Source organism: Oryza glaberrima, chromosome 2, assembly GCF_000147395.1.
Source record: "Oryza glaberrima chromosome 2, OglaRS2, whole genome shotgun sequence".
Lineage (NCBI taxonomy): Eukaryota > Viridiplantae > Streptophyta > Magnoliopsida > Poales > Poaceae > Oryza > Oryza glaberrima.
The window spans coordinates 20,764,704-20,786,210 of NC_068327.1; the positions used below are offsets into that span (position 1 = coordinate 20,764,704).

At 47.4% G+C, this 21,507-nt stretch overlaps 2 protein-coding genes and 1 non-coding gene across 4 annotated transcripts; 2 read left to right on the plus strand and 1 right to left on the minus strand.

The window, feature by feature from the left end:
• The first annotated feature begins 6,321 nt into the window (after positions 1–6,321).
• TRNAF-GAA (transfer RNA phenylalanine (anticodon GAA)) lies at positions 6,322–6,394 on the plus strand. The gene has a single exon. It is a non-coding gene; the product is annotated as a tRNA-Phe (tRNA).
• A 1,358-nt stretch (positions 6,395–7,752) lies between these two features.
• LOC127763775 (mitogen-activated protein kinase kinase kinase 3-like) lies at positions 7,753–13,784 on the minus strand. Of its 2 annotated transcripts, none has more exons than XM_052288568.1 (11): positions 13,179–13,784; positions 11,496–11,996; positions 10,908–10,995; positions 10,704–10,766; positions 10,138–10,298; positions 9,966–10,041; positions 9,513–9,572; positions 9,305–9,412; positions 8,920–9,162; positions 8,469–8,587; positions 7,753–8,383 (listed from the first exon to the last, which is right to left on the minus strand). In XM_052288568.1, exons 1-11 carry the CDS (start codon positions 13,556–13,558, stop codon positions 8,128–8,130), a joined length of 2,055 nt encoding a protein of 684 aa, XP_052144528.1. In that variant the 5' UTR covers positions 13,559–13,784; the 3' UTR covers positions 7,753–8,127. The 2 variants fall into 2 exon arrangements, with proteins under 2 accessions (XP_052144528.1, XP_052144527.1); XM_052288567.1 differs by having other exon boundaries at positions 7,753–8,386.
• Positions 13,785–17,333: 3,549 nt separating this feature from the next.
• On the plus strand, positions 17,334–20,272 carry LOC127762583 (uncharacterized). Its single transcript, XM_052287075.1, has 3 exons — positions 17,334–17,584; positions 18,074–18,503; positions 18,680–20,272. The coding sequence occupies exons 1-3, from the start codon at positions 17,334–17,336 to the stop codon at positions 20,270–20,272; spliced, it is 2,274 nt and encodes a 757-aa protein (XP_052143035.1).
• The last annotated feature ends 1,235 nt before the right edge of the window (positions 20,273–21,507 follow it).

Here is a 21,507-nt window from a genome sequence, read left to right on the forward strand (position 1 = left end):
GGCGCGAGGTGGCAGGACAGCACAGGCCGCCCGGTTTTCTTTCAATGTTTTTTTGAAAAAAGAATGTTTATTTCTCCTTTTGTTTTTCTATATTTCCTCCTCATTGGGGGCAAATGGGCAGTGGACCCCGGGGAATCAAATCAAGCATTTTTAAATGGTTACTACTCGTCTAGTCCCTCCATCCTATTTCAAGGGATGTCTACTCGTCTAGTCCCTTCATCCTATTTCAAGGGATGTAAGTTTTTTTTTAAAAAAAATTACACATTACAACACAAACACAGATACTCACAACGCACGCTCACTCACCCCTATGAGCATCTTCGAAGACTGGGCCGGTAAATCCTGGAGAGATCGACGAAGTCACCACAGGCGCCTCACTGTTGACGGGTACGTCGCCTACCACTGAAAGCACAACGCCGATAAATCCTGGAAAATTCGCTCTCATGGGGAGTCGAACCTAAGACCTCGGGTGCTACTGAGGCTCTTGTAATCACTAGGCTCCATGCCCTTTCGCAAGGGATGTGAGTTTACGTGTTCAACGTTTTACCGTCCATCTTATTTGAAATGTTTTTTATGATTATTATTTTTATTGTTGTTAGATGACAAAACATGAGTAGTGCTACCTCCGTCTTAAAATGTAGCTATTTCTAGCACAGTACATTGTCTCAAAATGAAGCTATTTTTCTACCTACCTCATCCTCTCAACCGATCACAACCATTCTCTTTCACCTACTTTTTCTTTTTAACCAATCACACACCTTCTTCAATAATTCTCATATACTTTCTTAATGCCTGTGCCAACCTTAAAATACCTATATTTTGGGACGGAGGAAGTACTTTATACGTGATTTAATTTTTTTATAAGTTTTTCAAATAAGACGGACGGTCAAACTTTAGATATAGGAACCAGAACTACACTTAGAATATAGTACGAAGTGAGTAGATTATTATATACCCTTACCTTTTGGTTAAATAGGTTATTAATTAATGTTTGTGGGAGGAGATGTACTGTGAGTCTGTGATTGTATGCAACTGGAACCACAGTTAAGGGTAAGTGGCTAGCCCGTAGCCCACTTATAGGGTTATAGGGTAAGTGACCTAAAGGGGGTCTGCGGATTACCCACTTTCTCCCCTAGTACCAGACCCACAACCTATGTATTCAACATCTCCACTTATAAGTAAAATGAGAGGAACGTACTAAACACGTAGAACTATATAGCCAGGACATGTTAGTGACCATGATAGGGTTAGTTACATAAGAGGATTAGCTTTGAAGGATGGGGAAAAAGGAATTTGAAAATTTTGGAATATAGGTGTGTTCTTTTTAGAGAAACTTTTGAAACAGAAGTTTTCGCAAATTTGTAGTTAGCTACTCTATATAAGATAAAATGGGAGTGGCTAGAATTTAGCGGAGAATTTTCAAAATTTACAGTAACTTATCTCATTACTTTGGTGTCAATCCAATAATTATCATTCCTTGTCCTTTTTTTTCTTGTATAAAACGTTGAAAAACATATTTATACATAAGTTTTACAAAATTACATGCAAAAAATTTTACAAAATTACATGAAAAATATTTAAACATGGATAAAAATAAAGTAAAGCCATATAGCAACAAACTTACAGTTAAAGAGAAATAAAAATGCACCTTGCATACTATTATAATTTTAGACTTATGAGTGTGCAATTTCAGGTGATTGAAAATTTGCAATTTTCCATGTGCTTGAAATCTAGTAATACCCCAACAAAATAGTGCACACATATATATACTAACATAAATTGGTATTTATATAGATGTATCTTTGATTTGATTTACTCTTATGTCAATATATATATTGACTCCTGCATGTTATTAATCACTTCGGTTTGAGATCCCGCAAACCTTTTTTAAATGAAAGGATTGTGCCTTTTGCTTTTCCCTTTCTTCTTTAGAGTTTGTTAATGAATGGATGTGCATGATTACGACTTGTGGTAGCCACATTGTTTATGTAGGAGCAGGTAAAAAGCCTAGTCGTTAGTAAGCCATGACATTTTTTGTATTTTTTCCCACAAACTTGTAAATGAACCAGATCATCTTAAAGCAAACTCTGATTTTTTTTAAAAAAAAATGAAGAAATATCTAGAAGTCTTGGGGGCAAATCCAAAAAAAAACTTAATTATTATTTCAAATAGTTTTAGAAAAAAATAAGTACCAATATTTTACAACATCCTTTTGCTTCTTGTGTTTTTCATATTAAAAATAAAACCGATCCAAGTTCAGCAAAGCTAGCCACCATGAATCACAATAGCTTCCTATTTCATCAGTTATATCCTATCCTTAGAAACCATCTTTGATCGGTCGACCCAAATCTACAATAGTCCCGGTTCCATTAAAAACCGGGACTAAAAATGATTTTTAGTCCCGGTTTATAAGAGAAAGATCTTTAGTCCCGGTTGTTGTTACCAACCGGGACTAAAAATCATCTTTAGTCCCGGTTGGTAACTCCAACCGGGACTAAAGTTCATCTTTAGTCCCGGTTGATTCCATGTCAGACCGTATCAGGGTACTAGAATCTTTAGTCCCGGTTAGTAACATCAAGCGGGACTAAAAACCTATTTTTAGTTCCGGTTGATGTTACTAACCGGTTTTTAGTTCCGGTTGATGTTACTAACCGGGAATAAAAATAAAAAACACACTATATAATCCCTATTACCGATCCTCTTTTCCCGTCCACACAACAAACTCCTCCCTCTATCTCTTTCTCCCTCTCCAACTTCTTTATCTCTTCCTTATCTCTAACTCCTACCTTCTCTTTCTTTTTTTTCTTTCCATTAGTCACAGCGAAGCAGACGGCGGCCGGCGAGGGGGCGTGGGGGGCCGCGCGGCGGCGGCCGGCGCGGAGGCGCGGGGAGCCTCGCGGCGGCGGCGCGGGGGACCGTGCGGCGGTGGGCGAGGGGCCGCTCGGCGGCGGCCAGCGCGGCGGCGGCGGCCGGCCGTCGCGGAGGGGAGGAGGCAGGGGCCGGCCGGCCAGCTTTTCCTTTTTTTTTCTTTTTTTTTACAATTTATGATTTATCCTGTGATGTATTTGACTTGTGTGTGATGGGGATCTGTGATGTAATTTTTAGAACTTGTGATGTAATTTTTTAAAAGTTTGTGATGTATTTGGAGATGATCTATTTGAGGATTTGAAGATGTTCTGTGATATGTGAGAATTTGAATTTGGGATTTCTTGGCATGATTAGGGGATGGTGTGAAATCAATATTCAATACTAAAACAATGAAAAAGAGAAAAAAAAGAAAAAATATCTTTAGTCCCGGTTGGTAACAACAACCGGGACTAAAGATGTTCTTTAGTCCCGGTTGTTGTTACCAACCGGGACTAAAGATCGATTTTTAGTCCCGGTTATTTGAACCGGGACTAAAGATAGCGATCTTTAGTCCTGGATTCGTAGTCCCGGTTGGAAATCCGGGACTACAGGGGGTTACGAACCGGGACTAAAAAACATTTCTCTACCAGTGTTAATTTAACCATGGTAGGAAAAAAAATATCGTATCCTAACAATGTTGCATGTTTTAGTTACTTTAGTAAAAATGAAGTGCAACATACCCAATGAATGCAATTGAATACTTCACCTTAGTTTTTTTTTTAATTTCTGCTGGAGAGCTAAGTGGGAATCTTCCTTGATGTTGATTAACTAGTGTACACTGCAGCAACCCCCTGGACCAGCCAACCCCTGGAAATATGCAGACATATAAAAACCCCTCAAGCACAACATACACAACACACAATGCTGCAGCACTGGGCAAAGTTTGTTGGGAGAGAGGCAAGGCAGGGACCAAAGGGCTAAGCTATAAAGGTTGTGCACATGTGATGGAAGATGGCTTTACACTGCCTGGGATGATGCATGTCCCCTCCATGTCCTGCAGGGCTCCATCATTTGCATCACATATTCACATGGCCATAGGGATTCGATTCGATTCTATTCCACGTTAATTTTCCATCCATGATGATCCATGTAGTCATTAAAGCTAGGGTTCTTCGTTTGGAAGCTGTTTAAATTCAGCTAATTTTCACTAGGTCAAAATAGGCTCAACCTAAGTGACGCATACCCGCACTTATTTTTTCCATGATAGCATTGTTCTTGTTAAGAAATTTTGGGTTTGGCCCATGAAGGCCTAGCCCAAATACATTTATTGGGCCCATCACCGAACCTTGCATATATTGGATTGCACTATATAAAGAGCGGAGGGACGTACTCATTGTACAGTTGATTGGAGAATTGATTAGTAAAGAGAGTCTCACCCATAAACTTTGTGTCTCTACTTTCTATAGAATTACGGGACTATCTTGAACTGCTTCGTGTAATAGGAGGGTTATGTAATAGTTCTATGTATGGTATTGTGGTCAAGAAAATTCGCCATACGCCATAGTTGCCAAAAACTATATGAGGGCATCATTAGCCTAGAACGCTATAAAGCTTGACCAATCATTTATTTTTTAAGAAAGAGTGGGACTGATAGTCTTGTTGAGTAGTATATTAGTAACAATTTGAAGGTCATAACATTTATTTTGATAGAGTTATATTACACCGTGTCGAAATTTAATCAATCATTATTATACAGTTAGCCGAATCGATATTATTATCGTTGTTATATATATATATATATATATATATATATATATATATATATATATATATAACTAACAGAATTGCTATCATTATTTATCTTTGTTATATAACTTGCTTAGTGACAAATATAGGACTTAACTTTAAGGGGTGCGACATAAAAAAGAAATAAGACAATGCTGCCATATGGTGGTAATGGGCCTAACATTTTGACCTACAAAATGTAAAGGTTGGGTCAAAATGGTTGGGTTGAAATTTAGTATTTTTTTTGCTAAAAATATTTAAGGGTTGAGATGTGTTGTGAAAGGACCCATGGGTCTTGACCCATTACCACCCCTAGGCTGGTGTCTGAAATAGAAAGAAAGCATTGTTTTGATCCAAAATCATAAATGAATTTAATATGAACATACCAAATAATACAAAATAAATCAAGAAAGTAACTCAATAAAGCATAGCGTGGTCTTACAAGCCAATAAACATGCACAATACTAATACTTTATGTGCACTTATAATACCAAAACTAATGTTGTATTTAAATACTCCTTCGAAATTATGTTAAATTAAAATGTACAACTTAGAAAACCGAATGAATTAACTAATGCATCTGCAGTTGGGCTGGGCTTGTGACTAATGTACAACTTATAATTAATGCAACTTGTGACCTCGACCAATTGATGTCGAGCCAGTTGACTTGGCTCATTATCTTAACGAGTTAAAAGTCGAACTGGGCTGAGCTAAACGAGTTAACGAGCCATAAGTTTTTTTTCCCCTTGGCCCTAACTAATGCACCTGCAGTTCTGCACGCATCTGGCCATATGCGTGTACCCGGTGTACATGGATGGATAACTTTGTTGTATGTGTACTAGTGACGCCGTTGACTTTTTAATAATGTTTGACTATTTCGTCTTATTCAAACTTTTTATGCAAATAAAAAATATTTATGTCATGCTAAAAGAACATTTGATGATAAATCAAGTCACAATAAAATAAATGATAATTACATAAATTTTTTGAATAAGACGAAAGGTCAAACGTTTATTAAAAAGTCAACGGCATCATACATTAAAATACGGAGGGAGTACATGGATAGCTTGTATGCGTGTACCGGCGGTGTACGTCCCTTGTGGCCTTGAACTTGTTGAATTGCCTTCATACTTGTGTAGTGCGGTAGTTGAATACTAATATATGGAGATGTACTGTTCGGTAGTTGAATACTAATATATGGAGATATACTTGATAGTGCACTGGCAATGGATATGTGGTTTTAATTCAAAGATTCTGAGTTTAATTCCCTAACACATTTACGGTTCTTCTAAAAAAATGTTCTTTCAGTGGGTCGTGTTCATTTTAGCTTATTCACTGGATTATTAGCAAGAAATTATTTAATACGACTGTTTAACCCCCAAGAAAATAAAAGACTGGTGATTTTTTTCAAGTAGTAAAAAGAATAGGGATATGCAGCGGTGTTTTGTGCATAATTCTACCAATACTATTTTTAAATCCTAGTGCCAACATTTGCACACAAGCTGAGTGAGCTTCGATAAGAATTTTGTGAGATTCAAGATTTATCCCTACTCCCTCTCAGGCAGGACATGTTCTGGTGTGTGCGTATGTGGTATAGAGGCTTCATCTCCTCAAGCATAAAACAGCTAAAACTTATGAAGTTATGAGTTCAGGATACTATAGATGGTACATAGAACTTTGACACATATAGCGGGGATAGCTCAGTTGGGAGAGCGTCAGACTGAAGATCTGAAGGTCGCGTGTTCGATCCACGCTCACCGCAATATTTTTAGTACATTTTTGTTTTTAAAACTTGTGTGCTGTTTAAAATTGGTATTTTTGGTATATTTTTGTTTTTTAAACTTGTGTGCCGTTTAAAATTGGGTAACAAGAAAAGTTGTGTACCAAAGTCAGTAGCTAGGTATAGGGGGGCATAGAGTACATATGATGAGCTACAACAATAGTTGTAGAGCCTACAACGGAGGAAAGGAAGCGACTAGTCGCTTCTGGCGAAGCAGCGAGTTCATGAGCAAGTGAATGAACGAGCTGCGAGTGAAGCGCAACAGTCGTAAGTAAGGCTCGCCGTATTCCTAAAAGAAGTGACCATCTTTTGCCAAAGGATCGGAACAGATCGGGTCTCAATCCATTCGTACTTGCAGCACCCAGATTTGAACTGGGGATAAAGGATTTGCAGTCCCCTGCCTTACCGCTTGGCCATGCCGCCAAAAAATTGCCGCACGAATCCAGATTGAGATTGAGGAAAGGAAGTTAACTAAGTTTTCGAATCACTGACTCAGGCCCATTGTCGAATCCTACTCAGCAATTGTCGAATTATACTCAGCCGGAAAAGGGGTACTTATTTATGACGGAACGGGCCAATCTGGTCTTTCATAATAAAGAGATAGATGGAACTGCTATGAAATGACTTATTAGCAGATTAATAGATCATTTCGGAAATCGTTACCCCGCGAGGCTGGCGAAGTCGGCACAAGAAGTAGGCGGAGTAGAGGCAGCGGTTGCGGGCTCAAGTGCGGCTAAGGGCCTGTTCCTTTGAGGCCATTTTACCAAATTTTGGTAAAGTTGCCAAAAAAGTGGCTACATTTAGTTTGCTGCTAAATTTTAGTGACTATATAAGAAATCTTGCCAAAATTTTGGTAAGTTGCCAAAATTTTGGTAACTATGCCAAAATTTTAGTATTGTCAAAATTTAGTAAGGTTTTTTTTGGCATCAAAGTGAAAAGGCCCTAAATCTAAATCAATATTCTGGGTCGGCGGAGTTGGTAGAAAGCACGGTTTATTGGATCCACGCTCACCGCAATATTTTTGGTACATTTTTGTTTTTTATACTTGTGTGCCGTTTAAAATTGGTTGAAAGCCTCATCCCTCATCTTTTAAGAAAAATAAAATACATCTTTTCAAACTATGGCCCCCTTTACATCTTTTTATTTAACTTATATGCTGTTTAAATTTGAAAACCTCCGATCGATCTCTCTCCATTCGAAACTCTAACGAAACAGACTGGCTCGCTGCTTCCGCTTGCTGTTCAGTGGCATTCTCCTGCCTCTCTCCCTTAGAAATTCAGGGTAAACCTAGCTTTTCGATCAGCCAACATCGCAAGTATCCATATAATATGCTATAACAATTTCGAAAAACTTTCTTCGGGTGTGTAGCGGCCGGGATATTTTATTCCATTTTCTAAAATTTACAAGTTCTGAAACTGGTCCAAAGGCTCCACTCCACATTTCTAGTCCTACAGATTTACAGAACATCAGAGATCATCCTAATGCCCTCCTTTTTCCTATGGTATACAATGAATGATGAATCAGATCAGAGTAGCCATATATAGTTACAAAAGATCTGTCAACAAAAAACATATGCGACTCCCTCTCTATCTCGTGTCAGATATCAACACATATCATCTACAACAACTCTGCAGATCAGATCAGATCAGACGGCCTAGAATCTCTTTTGAGGAGCCATGCTACAAGAAACTCTGCAGATCAGAAGGCCTAGAGCCCTAGAATCTCTTTGGAGAGCCATATGGGCTTGGAGGTCTCGGCTGGCTCAACTCCAGCCAGGGATCTGGAACTGCGGCGCTTCGCCTCGACTGGTTCTGCAAGTGATTGTTTGGGTAGGCTGCTGCTGATAATCCAGGGGAGAGCGCTGGATGCGTTGGTGAAGGGAGGCAGCTCCAGTTTGATTGCTTGAACTGCCGCAGCGGGCTTGAGCATGGCGACACCGGTAGAGACATGTTGGCTCTCACTGCAGTTGGGCTGCTGCACGTGCACGGCCATGTTGAGAAGTAGGTTACAAGATGAACTTGGAAACAAAGGATGGGCAGGAGGTAGAATGGTATACCTGGAGGTATTGTGAGGAGAAGGATAGGCTGTGGAAAATCCAGCGAATTCCCTTGCGCTTAGTCCTGCGATACCATGCAGAGGAGCAATGTTTCTCTTTGACGAGGATTCTCTGTTTGGCTGCAAAAGGGGAAAAAATTGAAGACATGACAAGGATGTCCGGACATGGGAATTACGTCGTGTAATCCAGTCTTTAAACCTGGTTTCACGTAATTAATTTATCAACAGATATGTAAAGCAAGCTTCCTAAAAAGAATTATGTGCAACACATGAATTAGCCCTACTGCCCCCCATCATCTGATGCGATGATACAAATAAAATGGACAGTCACAAAGGTCTTCTGATCTTGTAAACATCTAGAAATATATAATCTAATATGTCCTGTTGGTACTTCAAAAGAGTAAAAGAGCTCGACATTGACTCTGAAAAAAACAAATGAGCAGAAATCTCACCTTTCTATGACTTGCTCCTGCAGGGGAAGAAATTCCATTTCTCAACTGAGTACCGTTGCATGTTGGTGCTCTTACAGCCTGATGGTCCTGGACAAAAGGGTGACCCAACAACAAAGCTGCAGAAGGCCTCTGTACTGGATCACGCTTTAAGCACAAACTTAGGAAATCTTTCCCTTCTTTGGAAAAACAATCTGGAATTTCTGGTATATCTTTACTGTTTGCAATTTTAAATATTGCTGCCACCTGCAAGACCAAGAATTTGACATGAGGCTCACCAACTATAAAAGAAGTACGAAGAGTCCTCCGGTTGTTTTCACTACAAGAGGCAGAATAGCATCTCAAGTGGAACAAAGCATTTTGGTAAATATTATACGAAGTAGCATACATCTTCATACGGATACCAGGGATGCTTCGCAGTTGCCATCTCAATAATTGTACATCCAAGGCTCCATATATCAACCGCAAGATTATATCCTTTGTTATTCATTACAACCTGCACATTTTACATTTAGTTGGACAAACCGTTCTTGGTGAAGTAAATTACATAGCATATGACACAGTGCTCCAAATGTCGTGAACAGGAAACTGTATACCTCAGGAGCCATCCAGTATGGGCTTCCTCTGAAAGAGCGTATTTCGGCGAAAGATGTCACCTGTTTCAACATAAGCATTGAAATGAGATAAAAGAGGCGACCAAAGCTCAAAAGGAATTCATTTTGTTGTTGAATTGAAGAAGCCCTTCCATAGCCATCAGAGACATCTTTTTAAATCATGTACAAATGACGTCACCAGCCCACAACATAAAGGGTTATAGACATAGTACAGACATTTATCACTCCCAAGTCTCAAACTTAGAGGAAGCCAGTGTTTATGCTCAATGTTAAAGACATTTTACTGAGTTGCATCTAGCATTCTGGCCAAGGAGAAACTAAATATTCAGTTAGATGACTACTAAATGCTTTGCGTGGTCTCAGTGAGGTTTTAATGATGCTTCTACACAACCAAACAAGTAAAACCCTGGGAAGAACGAAAATATAACTGCATACATGTTTAGCCATGCCAAAGTCCGCAAGTTTGACTTCACCATTAGGGCCCACAAGTATGTTTGCTCCTTTAATGTCTCTGTCCACAAAAATAAAATTTACAAAGTGAATAAGTGATCATTGCATTCAGTGCCTACCATGAAAATGACAAACAGCGTAAGATAATTTACGATACCTGTGTACAGTATTCCTACCATGCAAGTAGGCAAGCCCTGAAAGAATCTGCCGAGTATAATTACGAATCACAGGTTCCTTAAATGGACCGTACTCTCTAAGTAATTTATGAATTGAACCTCCAGAAACATATTCCAGATAGATGGAGAGAGCTTCATCAGCCTGCTCAAAATTGTTTAAATTAGGCAAGCCAAAGCTTAATGAGAACTTTCAGAAAATAAGTGAACAATCACACAAAATTAGTAAAACTGATGGTGTCTCCTTTCTTGGTGGAAACTGGAACCAGGGCGTTTACCCTCTGATTTTAGATAACAGGAAAGGGACATAGCATGCACGATTAAGCATTAGAACCAAAATTGATGCATAAATTTATGCTCTGTGCACTAGAGAGTGAGTCTATGCATCATCAGATTAGTTCCCACAAAAAAAATGATATAATTTTCTCTCACAGATCCATCTAGTAATGAGCAACGCACAACACAAATATGCTAAGATGAGAGAGAATAAAATTATGTGGCTGCATGACATGCTTATTGAACAATTAGTCAATAATCATATTGAACTTACCAGTTCACTTCCATAATATTGCACGATATTTTGGTGCGAGAGCTGCTTAAGCATATCTATTTCCTGTCGTTACAAGATGGACAAGTTAATAAAACAAAACAGGATGTAGTCAGAGACAGATCAGAAAAGTGTTTGTGTTACAATAAAAAATAAATTGTTCAAAATGACACACAGCCTATCAATTGTATAGGGCAATCAAATGACCTGATTCAATTGCCTAAGGCGTTCCTTTGAATGTGAATCGTCCAAAAAAACCTGCACCTCCTTGATTGCACAAAACTGCCCATTTTCACTGTACAACGCCAATTAAGATCAATCACAAGATGGCAACAATAAGAGTCAAGAGTGAAATAGATCCATAGAAATAGTTCCAAGATTTTCTTTCATGCTCTCATGTGATGCCAAAAAGTGCGTTGTGTAGCAACTTTTGTTTTAAGGAAGTTAAATAGAACCATGTATACATGTGATGATTATGACTTCACATACCCCCTCCTCCTTTTTCTATGTTCTAGCCTACCGAATTGAACATGTGGATCCACATAAATATCAAACTTTTGTGCATGTACGTAATCAAATTACACGTAGCAACATTTTGGGTATACAGCCTTAGACAGAAAAACAAAGGATTTAGCTGAAATCTAGCCATAGAACTAAAATTCTATATAAACTTCAAAGATGAACCTGCATGGATGCAAAGTACATAAAAAAATGGGTCACATTCATAGTAACTTCTTTGGGTGAACTCCGAAACCATATTATTCTTTTAATGTTCTATAAGATAAACCTCCATACCTGTTGAAACCAAGATAAACCTGACCAAATGTGCCGCTACCTAATAGCTTCCCCCTTTTCCACTGTGATTGGAATTGACTAGAAGTAATGGAAGATGAAGGAATGGATGAGCTAGCAACAGGAACTGGAGGGAGAGGCAAGGGTTGAGATGGACTCCTAGGATCATCCATCCTTTTCACTGGTGACCTTGGGGTAAACCCAAAATCTCTTGCACAACAAGCAGAATAAGCATGCCCTCTCGGACCAGGGGAATGACTTCTTGGTCTTACAGCAAATGTATCCTCAGGCAACATTCTGCCCCGAGAATAACTAGATTCGCTTGTTGAAGGTTCAAATATTTGCATGTGATGAACTTCGTTCACATTTGCAATAGGAACCTCAAAGAATTTTTGATGCTCCTGGAGAATACCACATGATACAAAACGCTTCTCTTCTACCATGCCATTATGACCATCAGGTAGCACAGTCCTTCCACTAGTGTGGACAACTGGATCTGTATACCTACAGATTCCAACAACAAACAGGAAATATCAGAGAACTTCCAGGACTGTAGGAACAGATTGTCGAAAAACAAAATAGGTCATCTTTCAATAGAAAACAAAAAAACAAAATAGGGCCAAACAGGGACACTATCAGAAAGGGCAAAGGCATGAAACAATGAGCACGCACCATAACTACAGGCAGAAAGAAAAGAACCATCAATGTGTTGAAATTTAGCCTGACACCATAAAAAGATGCATCTTTTATGCTCTGGCATCATTCTTGCAGGAACAGATAATGCTACTCCTAGCATAGAAGCACCTCAGCATCATTTCCATAGAATGGTTCTGAGGAGAACATTAGTAGATATTCTATCTATCTTAAGTAGCCACCATATTTGTTCTACGCCAAGAAATTTCCACGTTAAGCAAAGATGAGAAAGATTTGTGTCTCCAAGTGGAACAAAACATTTATTTCCATGGAAAGATTGTTAGAAATACATTAGGTAGCCGCCATGTTTGTTCTATGCCTAAAAAATTTCCACGTTAATGAAAGATGAGAAAGATTTGCGCTGTTGTAGATTACAACGGTGCAGATTTATTGATAAAGGTTTACGTAAGACATACTTGTTCTTATCAAAGCAGGAACAGTTGTATATAAAATCCAATTCTATCTGGGCAAAATTGCGCGGGAATTCCACGCAAACAAATTACGCGGGAAATTCCGTTAGTTAACAATATCATAAATATCCTAGCATAAAATATCTTAAATACAATTGAATGAATAAAAAAGAAGGATGGGTTGAACTTTTGACGCGCTTTGGTAGCCTGACTCCCCAAGTCCACCGAATTATACTAGTTAATAAACAAAGGATTATGGTTTTGTACGCTATAGGCGGTGAGAGAAGAGACGAGGTCAACGGCCGTATGGTAGTTGTTGCGAAGCCTCAGTGTCTCCACACAGTTTGGTCTTTTATAAGTCAACTCAAAACCCCTAAAATCACACTATCACTCGGCACACTTCGTGATTACTAACGAACTGAAAAAGGGTAATCGCGTCGAATTCGTTGCGATCGCGGTTTGGAGTTGTAGCAGCTACGCCCATAATTGGAGTACCCGACCAAACCAAAACAAAAACAAAAAATGGAAAAAAAATAGCAGGTCGGTAGCTGTAAAACGGAGCAGCCAGTACGAAGCAAATCACCTGTAATTCCGGTGATCCGCCTCGTCGTCCGACGAGCTCCCGCCCGAGACCGACTCGGCCGCCGACGCGCACGCCGGCGGCGACGGCGACGGCGACGGCCCCGCCGCCGCGGCGGGGGACGCCAGGGGCATCGGCGCCGACTTGGACACCGGCCGCGGGAGCGGCAGCCCGTGGTGCTGGTCCTGTGGCCCCGGGCATCGCGGGGGCACGGCGCCCCACCGCGTCGGCGTGGTGGAGGATGGAGACGCGCAGGCGGACGGGTACGCGGAGGTTCCCCCCAGGTCGACGGAGTCCCTCGGCGAGGTCGCCGCCGTGGAGGCGTCCCCCGCGGGCTTGTCGCGCCTCCGCCTCCACTTCCTCCGCAGCCACCCCAGCGGCATCCCTCGTTCCTCCTAGTCCCGAACGAGCCTTTCCCCCCTCCTCCTCCCTCCTCCGCTGCCGGAGCAGCAGCAGCCGCCGCCGCCGCCGCCGCACGAGACGAGGCGCGGCGAGGCGAGGCGAGGCGCGCGTGAGGTGGAGGTGGAGGCGGAGGAGAAGGCCGCTTTCTTCTTTTTTTTTTTTCCTTTTTTTTCTTTTTTTCTTTTTTTTTTTTTGGGTTCTCTCCTGCTGCTTGCGCTGCCGCTAGGAGAAGTACTACTAGTAATAAAAGCGCGGGGGTGCGGGACAGCTGCCTCGCCTACGTGCTGCGTGCGTCGCAAACCCGCGGCCAGGAGCGGCGTGGGGCCCGCGGATCGGGGGGTAGGGGCCCACGCGACAGCGAGCGGGGACGATGTAGTGTGGGGCCCACGTGACAGTGACAGGGAGTGGGCGTGGCCTGGACGGTGTGTGTGTGTTGGGGGCCGTACGGATGGGCGGGTGGTGGGGCCCGGGGGGGGGGGAATGTGTGTGCGGGAGAGGGAGAGAGAGAGAGGAATCTTCGCGAGGCGAGCCGTGTGCGAGGGGACGCTGGAGTTTGGTGGTGGAGTAGGGGCCCACAAAAAAGCCAACCGGTGACGTCGAGATGGGATGATGACGTAGGCTGCCTTCGGCACCATTTTTCTTAACCCCTCTCCTTGTTATCCAACAGGTACATTTTTCAAAATACTAAATGGCCCGTCTTTAGTAAAATATTTATATACAAAAGTCACTTAAAAATCAAATTAATCTGTTTTTATAAAAATAGCTAATATTTAATTAGTCATGTGCTAAAAGAAATGACGAATACAGTCGTAGTGGACTACATTATACTTCCCAGAAAAGTATAGGTGTCCATCTGATCGTCAACGAAAAGGAGATGTTTTGGATCGATATACGAGTACCAATGTCTAGCAGTTCTTTTTATTTTTTGCCTGTGTATTTTTATGCCATTTTCAACCATACTATTTTTTTAGCAAAATTACTAAAAAATTATCTACATTTAGTTTGTTACCAAATTTGGTCAATACATAAAAAAATTCTACCAAAATTTTAGCAATATTGCTATCTTGCCAAAATTTTAGCATTGCCAAAACTTGGTAAAGTTTATTTTGGCTACAAGCTGAACATGCCCTTTATTTTTCTTCTTTTTTTGTATTATGCATGCATGGTTGATTGGTTGGGTGCCACACCATATATTAGGCATACCACAAATTGTTATCTTAGCGTTTGGTTGCTTGTTTCAGTTGCGGTAATAGGGTCGGTCCTGGGGTTTTGGGGCCCTAGGGCAAAAACTTATATGAAGGCCCTTATTGATACGAGCGTTGCTACTGGCGAGCTACAATTTGCCGTGTCCACTTGCCGTTTTCATTTACGAGACCGAGAAGTCGCCGCGAGCGCAAGAACAGCGAGTAGCGTGATGTGATCGAGGCGGCACGATGGGAGTGGCGTGATGTGATCGAGGCAAAGCGACGGGAGTCAGATGAATATCGCTTCAACTTCGCTGAAACATGCCTGGCGATGGACTAAAATTCATTTTCTAAATTGGGCTATTCATCTGTCTAACTTAATATAGGGCTGTCGAGGGAAGATCCTCAATAGCGGGGAGTCGTGAGACCCCCCTTTCATGAGTTCGGCCGGGGGCGGAGGCCCGCCACTCGAAAGTCACTCATTCGTCCCTAAGATTACCGGCAAGCTTGCACGTAGTCGGATTATACAGGTTCGGGCCGCTATGGAGCGTAACACCCTACTCCTGTGTTTGTGATTATGGATGAGTTTTACAAGGGTTTCTTTACTCCAGAGAGCGCACTTGCTTCCTCTCTTCTGGAGTTCAGGCTTTCTAGGAGTCCACCCCTTATCTCAGTGGGCAGGGTCCTCCTTTTATAGCTTAAGGGGATACCACATGTGCCGCCTCTACCTACCCTCCGCCTCTACTCCACTTTTTTGGGCTTCAAACCGTGCCTTCTCCCGCGATTCTCAAGTGGAACCCGGCGCCGCCCCCCACCTGACACGGGGGACAGCCCTGTGATTCCCTCATAAATGAACAATGACATGCAACAGCCCTTCCTCGAGTGACGCTTGGATGTGACGGGTCATACCCACCCCCACTCCGCCGGGGACAAGGGCGACGTGAGGACGTGATTGCCCTATCCATCGGATGTGACGGAGACGGGCCGGTCACAGTCCGGTCACATCCCATGGACAGGGGTTAGCTAGGCGCGTCGCACGTCTGCCCCTACCGCATTAAATGCGGTGAGGGACAGTTGGGGCGTCGCACATTTAAGGTTGTTCAGCCTGTGCTCCCCTCTTGCTCTCTTCCTCTGCCACGTGGCGGCCGGGTGAGGGCCTCGGGGCGAAGCCGCGGGAGAGCCGGAGGGGGTGACGTCATGCCCCGAGCCCCCCCCCCCCCCCCCCCCCCCCCCCGCCGCTTCCATGACTCGCGTGACGCACGAGTGGGGCCAACCTGCAGAGTCACGTGACCGGAGGGAAAGTAATTCCCTTCTACTACACATACCCCCGGACCCATATCTCCGACAGTAGCCCCCGGCGCTATATCAGATATCGATTTCCGGGGATCGTTCTGACATGGCGCCTCACGACTCCTCGAGCTGGGGTTGTGGGCCCGGCAGGGAATCCAAGAGGATATCACCGCGTGGCCAGGTTGGCGTACTAACCACAACAGCGATTTGACCGCCTCTGACTGCGCCCATGATGAAGATGCTTGAGGCGCTATAACCGGGGGGTCAGTTAGACCACGCCTCGATTCTCTCGCCCGCTACTTCTGCGGCGGTAGCGGTGACGGTTTGCCCAACTTGCGCTCGTGGCCGTTGCGCACTCTACCTTGAGTGTGCCACTGACGGGCGCACTAAAGGCGGAAGCGGATACAACGGGCGACGTGATGATTGGGCGCGGGATGCGAAGAGACAAATGCGGGCGCGAGGATCGTGAGGGCAGTTATGGGGGCGCGAAACGAGGAGGCAAGTGCGGATGAGGCGAGGATAAAAGGGGGCGGAGACGGAGACTCTGCCTTCTTCCTTTCGCCAACCGCCCACTCGTCCTTTCGCTTCTCGAACCCTAATATTCTCGCCACCTCACACTGTCTCGTGCTCCACGCTCTCCACCACCTCTCCGCCGGTTGCCATGGCCCAAGACGCCAGCGACGCAGTGCTCCCTTCCTCCCGCATCACGGCAGACAGGTACCTTAGCCTTCCTCGCAAAATCATGCCAAACGGCGCCATCGTGCGGGCGGGAGACTCGCGGCCGCGGCCGTGATATCCGGAACGATCCGTGCACCTCTTGTCCTTCGCCATGGCGGGCTTGATCCCGCCGTTCTCCAGATTCTTCCATGAAGTTCTGGATTTCTACGAGATCCACGCCCTGCATCTCGCACCTAATGCCGTGATGACGCTGGCCATCTTCGCGTATTTGTGCGAGATGTTCATTGGGGTGCGACCGACGATGCAGTTGTTCCAGGCCTTCTTCATCCCGCAGCTGCTGCAAGGCGCAGTGGTGGGGGGATGCTACTTCCAGCCCCGACCAGGCACAGCGGGCCAGTACATCGAGAGCGACCTCCGCAAGAAATGGGAGGACTGGAAGAACGACTGGTTCTACACCGCGTTGCCGGACCATCCGCGACTTCGAGTTCCCGCTGGCCCTCCCGAAAGATCTGCCGCATGGTTGGCGGCGTCGGAGTTGGGCGAAGAATACGACGCGGTGTGGGATCGCCTCTAGGGCCTACGGAGCCTGGGCCTCACAGGGGCGATGGTCTTTGGCGATTACTTCCGCCGACACATCGCACCTCTCCAAGAACGATCCCGTGGAGCGTGGGAATACATTGGTCCCAACGACCCCATGCGGACGCATGTGGGCGAGCGCTGGGACTGGGGTGAGGAGGACGCGAAGAGGGTGATTCGGCGGGTGCTGGGCCTAGACTCCGCCGAGCCAACACTAATCCCCGATAGGATTCTTCCCCTCTGCTGCGACCGCGACCGGGAGAGCATCCTGGCCGTGATGTCAGCCGTCAGCACCGGCAGGAGCCGGTCCAGCCGAGGCGGTGCCAGCGGTAGCGCCGTCGGCGGAAGAGGCGGTGGTGCGACCGCGGGCGGGAGCCGTGATGGCGGTCCATGTGGCGGTGGCTCAATGGCGCCCGGATCGAGCCGCGGACCCGGAGGCGACTCCGCCGGCGACCCAAAGAGGAAACGGAAGGTGGCCTATTCCCGACCACCCTCTCCCCCGCACGGAGGGGTGCCGAGCGCGCAACGGATCGTTCGCCAGCGGGCCACAAGCGACCAGCCGAGCCCGAGACTGGGCGGAAAAAGAAGTGGCTCCGGAAGATAGGGCAAACGGAGCCATGCCAGGGGAGCTTCATCGAGCCCCCGAAGTGGACCTTCAACCGCCCTCCCCGTAGGTACGATTGTTGGCGATCACTTAGGTGCTGTTACCCAACCCGTTTTCTTGTCCCTTCATTTTCTTTTGTTAACATGATCTGGATTCTCTTGTAGCGAGATTCCTTCTCAGGGAATCTCAATGTCAGACCCCTTGCATGGGACGAAGTCCGAACGGTCGGGGCAATCTGGGCCCGACCAATCCAAGGCCGCGGGGTTTTCGCAGCCCCTCGGCGGGGCCCAGGGATCACACACCGGGCCTGATCCCGAGCGACCCTCAGGCGGAACCCGACCTGCCGCGGGCGACAGGAGTGGCAACGCTCCTCCCGAGGGCGGCTTCGGGACCAGGGCCCACGCGGAGCACCACCCAGGATCGGGGGGTGAAGGAAGACGCGGCCCGGGAGCCGAAGCCGGAGGTGGCCCTGAGCCCGAGGTTGAGGCCGAGGCCGAGGCGGTCCCGAGCCCGAGGCCGAGGCTGAGGCCGAGGGCGGTCCTGAGCCCGAGGTCGAGGCCGAGGCTGAATCCACCTGAGGACCCAAAGCGGGGGGTGAGAGAGACAGTCGTTCCTCCTTGCGCTTGGGGCGCCCTCGTGGCTGGTCTCGCAGAAGGGGGGCCGAGAGCAGCCCCCAGTCTCGCGGAGGATCCAGCAGTACCCCGTCGTCCCGGGGGCGGACCGCGGCCTTTTCCTCCCTGACTCCTGCGAGCATGGAGCCACTTCTGCAGGTGCTCGCCGCCGCCGACTCCTCTGTACGAGAGGGGCTGAACACCCAAGTTCAAGCCCTAGCGGAAGAGCGGACGGCCCTGGATGCAGAGTGGGCACAGCTCGCTGCGGACCGCGCGCGAGTCGAAGAAGGGCGTCGCGCCGTGGACGACATGGTGAGGGTGGGGCGCACAATGCGCCAAACCCAACTAGCCGAAATCCAGGCGCGCGAGGAGGCACTGGACTCCGTCATGCGGGAGACGGAGAAGGAGCGGCAGGCGGCGCTGATCGCTTCGAGCGTCCTGGACGAAGCGCTGGGTGACATCCGCCTCCAGTACGAGGCTCACGCCGAGGACTTGGCGAAGAGGATCAGGGACGCACGCGGCACCCTCGACGCAGCCGCTGCCCACGAGCGGCGGGCATCGGAGGCCGACGCCTCTCTGCGGGCTCGGACGACGGCACTAGAGGCTGAGCGCAAGGCCTTGGATGACCGTGCTCGCTCCGCACAGGAGTTTGAAGCCATGATCCGTCGGTGGATCGAAGTCCTCGATCGGAACCAGTGCGAGCAAAACGCACGCGGTGAAGAACAGGCGCGGCGGGCCCAGGAGCTGGAGGAGCGAGCGCGCCTGCTAGATCAGCGGGAGTCCACCTTGGCCACTCATGAGAGAACGGCGGCGGAGGTGGAGGCTTCCCTTCGCCTCCGTGAAGAGGCCGCGGCCGAGCGTGACCGGATCACCCTTGCCGCGAAAGCTTCCGCGGATCGCCGCACGGAAGAGCTACGGCTGCGGGAAGAGGCATGCCGGGAACGGGATGCCACACTTGCCGAGCGCGAAGCCGAGGTGAGCCGCCGTGAGGTAGCCTCGCGCCGGCTGAGCGAGCAACTCGCGAGACGCGAGGAGGCTGTCGCCGGGCGCGAGGCTCGTCATCTGGAGAGCGCCCGCACTGAGCGTGCAGCGATAGCGGCGAAGACCTTTGAGCTGGAGGCCCGGGAGAAGGATTTGGCAGCGAGCGGGCCGTCCGGCGGCACGGAGTTGGCGAGCCAGCTTGCCACAGCTCGGAGTACCCTCGCCGACCTGGAGCGCCTGGTGCAGGATCAGGCTGGGGAGATTGCGGCCCTCCTCCTCACCAACGAGCTCGGGCCCGGGCAGCTCTCCGACGCAGTCAACTGGCTGGAGCGCGCGGGGCGTCGAGTCGGCATCTCCGTGCGCCGGGACAGCAAGCTTCCACCCACACAGCCGGCACTCGCACTTCGGCTGGACGGGCTGGCGGCGGACCTGGAGAGGCTGCAGGAGGAGGTCGGCGAAACCATAAAGTCTTCGTCGGCTTCTTTGGCGCGGGCTGCGGTGGAGCTGGTCCTTGCGAGCCACCAAGCGCGCAACCCCGACTTCATGCCGTGGCGTGCGCTTGAAGATTTTCCCCCAGGGACCGAAGCAAGGGCCCGGGAGCAAGTCCGGCAGGCGGCCGACGCGATTGTCTCGAGCTTCGAGGGGTCGGCCCCCTGGTTCACCTACGGGCTTGCCTCGGACGAGGAGAGCGGAAGGGGGGATGACGACGGCGACGACGATTGGGACGACATCATTAATGCCGCCGGTCTCGGGGGGCCAAGCACTCCGTGACCGCTCGCGATTTTTTTATTCCCTTTTGCTGTGTGCCCGTAGCAAGCACTTTTTGTATTTAGGCCATCGTGCCATCCTGTCTTGTTCTGCAACTGAAAACTCTTTAACTCATTTCACTCTTTTGCTTTTTCTATCGGATGCATGTGACATAGAGAGAAGAAAAAACCAAGGTAGAAATGGATAATTAGACAGCCTACGATTGATATGTCGTTTTGACCCCATCCCCCCCCCCCTCGGGCTCGTTCTAGCGAGAAGGTTAACCCGTGTTCGGTCCACGGAACCTAAGTGGTGATAGGCAAGACCATCGCCCCGAGGGAGCCGCCCAGCGGGACTGGCCAGACCGAGGCTGCGACGACCAGGGGTCGGGGACGACCGTGTGTAGGCCCTTCCGATCCCCCGGGGTTCGGCACAACCCAGGGCGCGGCCCGCGTTCGTGCTCCCTTTCGGCAGTTTTCGTGAGACCCCCCTTTCGTGAGTTCGGCCGGGGGCGGAGGCCCGCCACTCGAAAGTCACTCATTCGTCCCTAAGATTACCGGCAAGCTTGCACGTAGTCGGATTATACAGGTTCGGGCCGCTATGGAGCGTAACACCCTACTCCTGTGTTTGTGATTATGGATGAGTTTTACAAGGGTTTCTTTACTCCAGAGAGCGCACTTGCTTCCTCTCTTCTGGAGTTCAGGCTTTCTAGGAGTCCACCCCTTATCTCAGTGGGCAGGGTCCTCCTTTTATAGCTTAAGGGGATACCACATGTGCCGCCTCTACCTACCCTCCGCCTCTACTCCACTTTTTTGGGCTTCAAACCATGCCTTCTCCCGCGATTCTCAAGTGGAACCCGGCGCCGCCCCCCGCATGACACGGGGAACAGCCTTGTCATTCCCTCATAAATGAACGATGACATGCAACAGCCCTTCCTCGAGTGACGCTTGGATGTGACGGGTCATACCCACCCCTACTCCGCCGGGGACAAGGGCGACGTGAGGACGTGATTGGCCTATCCATCGGATGTGACGGAGACGGGCCGGTCACAGTCCGGTCACATCCGATGGACAGGGGTTAGCTAGGCGCGCCGCACGTCTGCCCCTACCGCATTAAACGTGGTGAGGGACAGTTGGGGCGTCGCACATTTAAGGCTGTTCGGCCTGTGCTCCCCTCTTGCTCTCTTCCTCTGCCGCGTGGTGGCCGGGTGAGGGCCTCAGGGCGAAGCCGCGGGAGAGCCCGAGGGGGTGACGTCATGC

Coding starts and splice junctions, on each gene's coding strand:
- LOC127763775 (XM_052288567.1), bottom strand. CDS start 13,558: ATGCCGCTGGGGTGGCTGCGGAGGAAGTGGAGGCGGAGGCGCGACAAG. Junction 9,163..9,304: donor CCTGGTATCCGTATGAAGAT/GTATGCTACTTC, acceptor TTGGTCTTGCAG/GTGGCAGCAATATTTAAAAT. Junction 8,588..8,919: donor CAGGAGCAAGTCATAGAAAG/GTGAGATTTCTG, acceptor CCCCTTTTGCAG/CCAAACAGAGAATCCTCGTC.
- LOC127762583 (XM_052287075.1), top strand. CDS start 17,334: ATGGTCTTTGGCGATTACTTCCGCCGACACATCGCACCTCTCCAAGAA. Junction 17,585..18,073: donor GAGAGCATCCTGGCCGTGAT/GTCAGCCGTCAG, acceptor ATTCTCTTGTAG/CGAGATTCCTTCTCAGGGAA. Junction 18,504..18,679: donor CTGAGGACCCAAAGCGGGGG/GTGAGAGAGACA, acceptor CCACTTCTGCAG/GTGCTCGCCGCCGCCGACTC.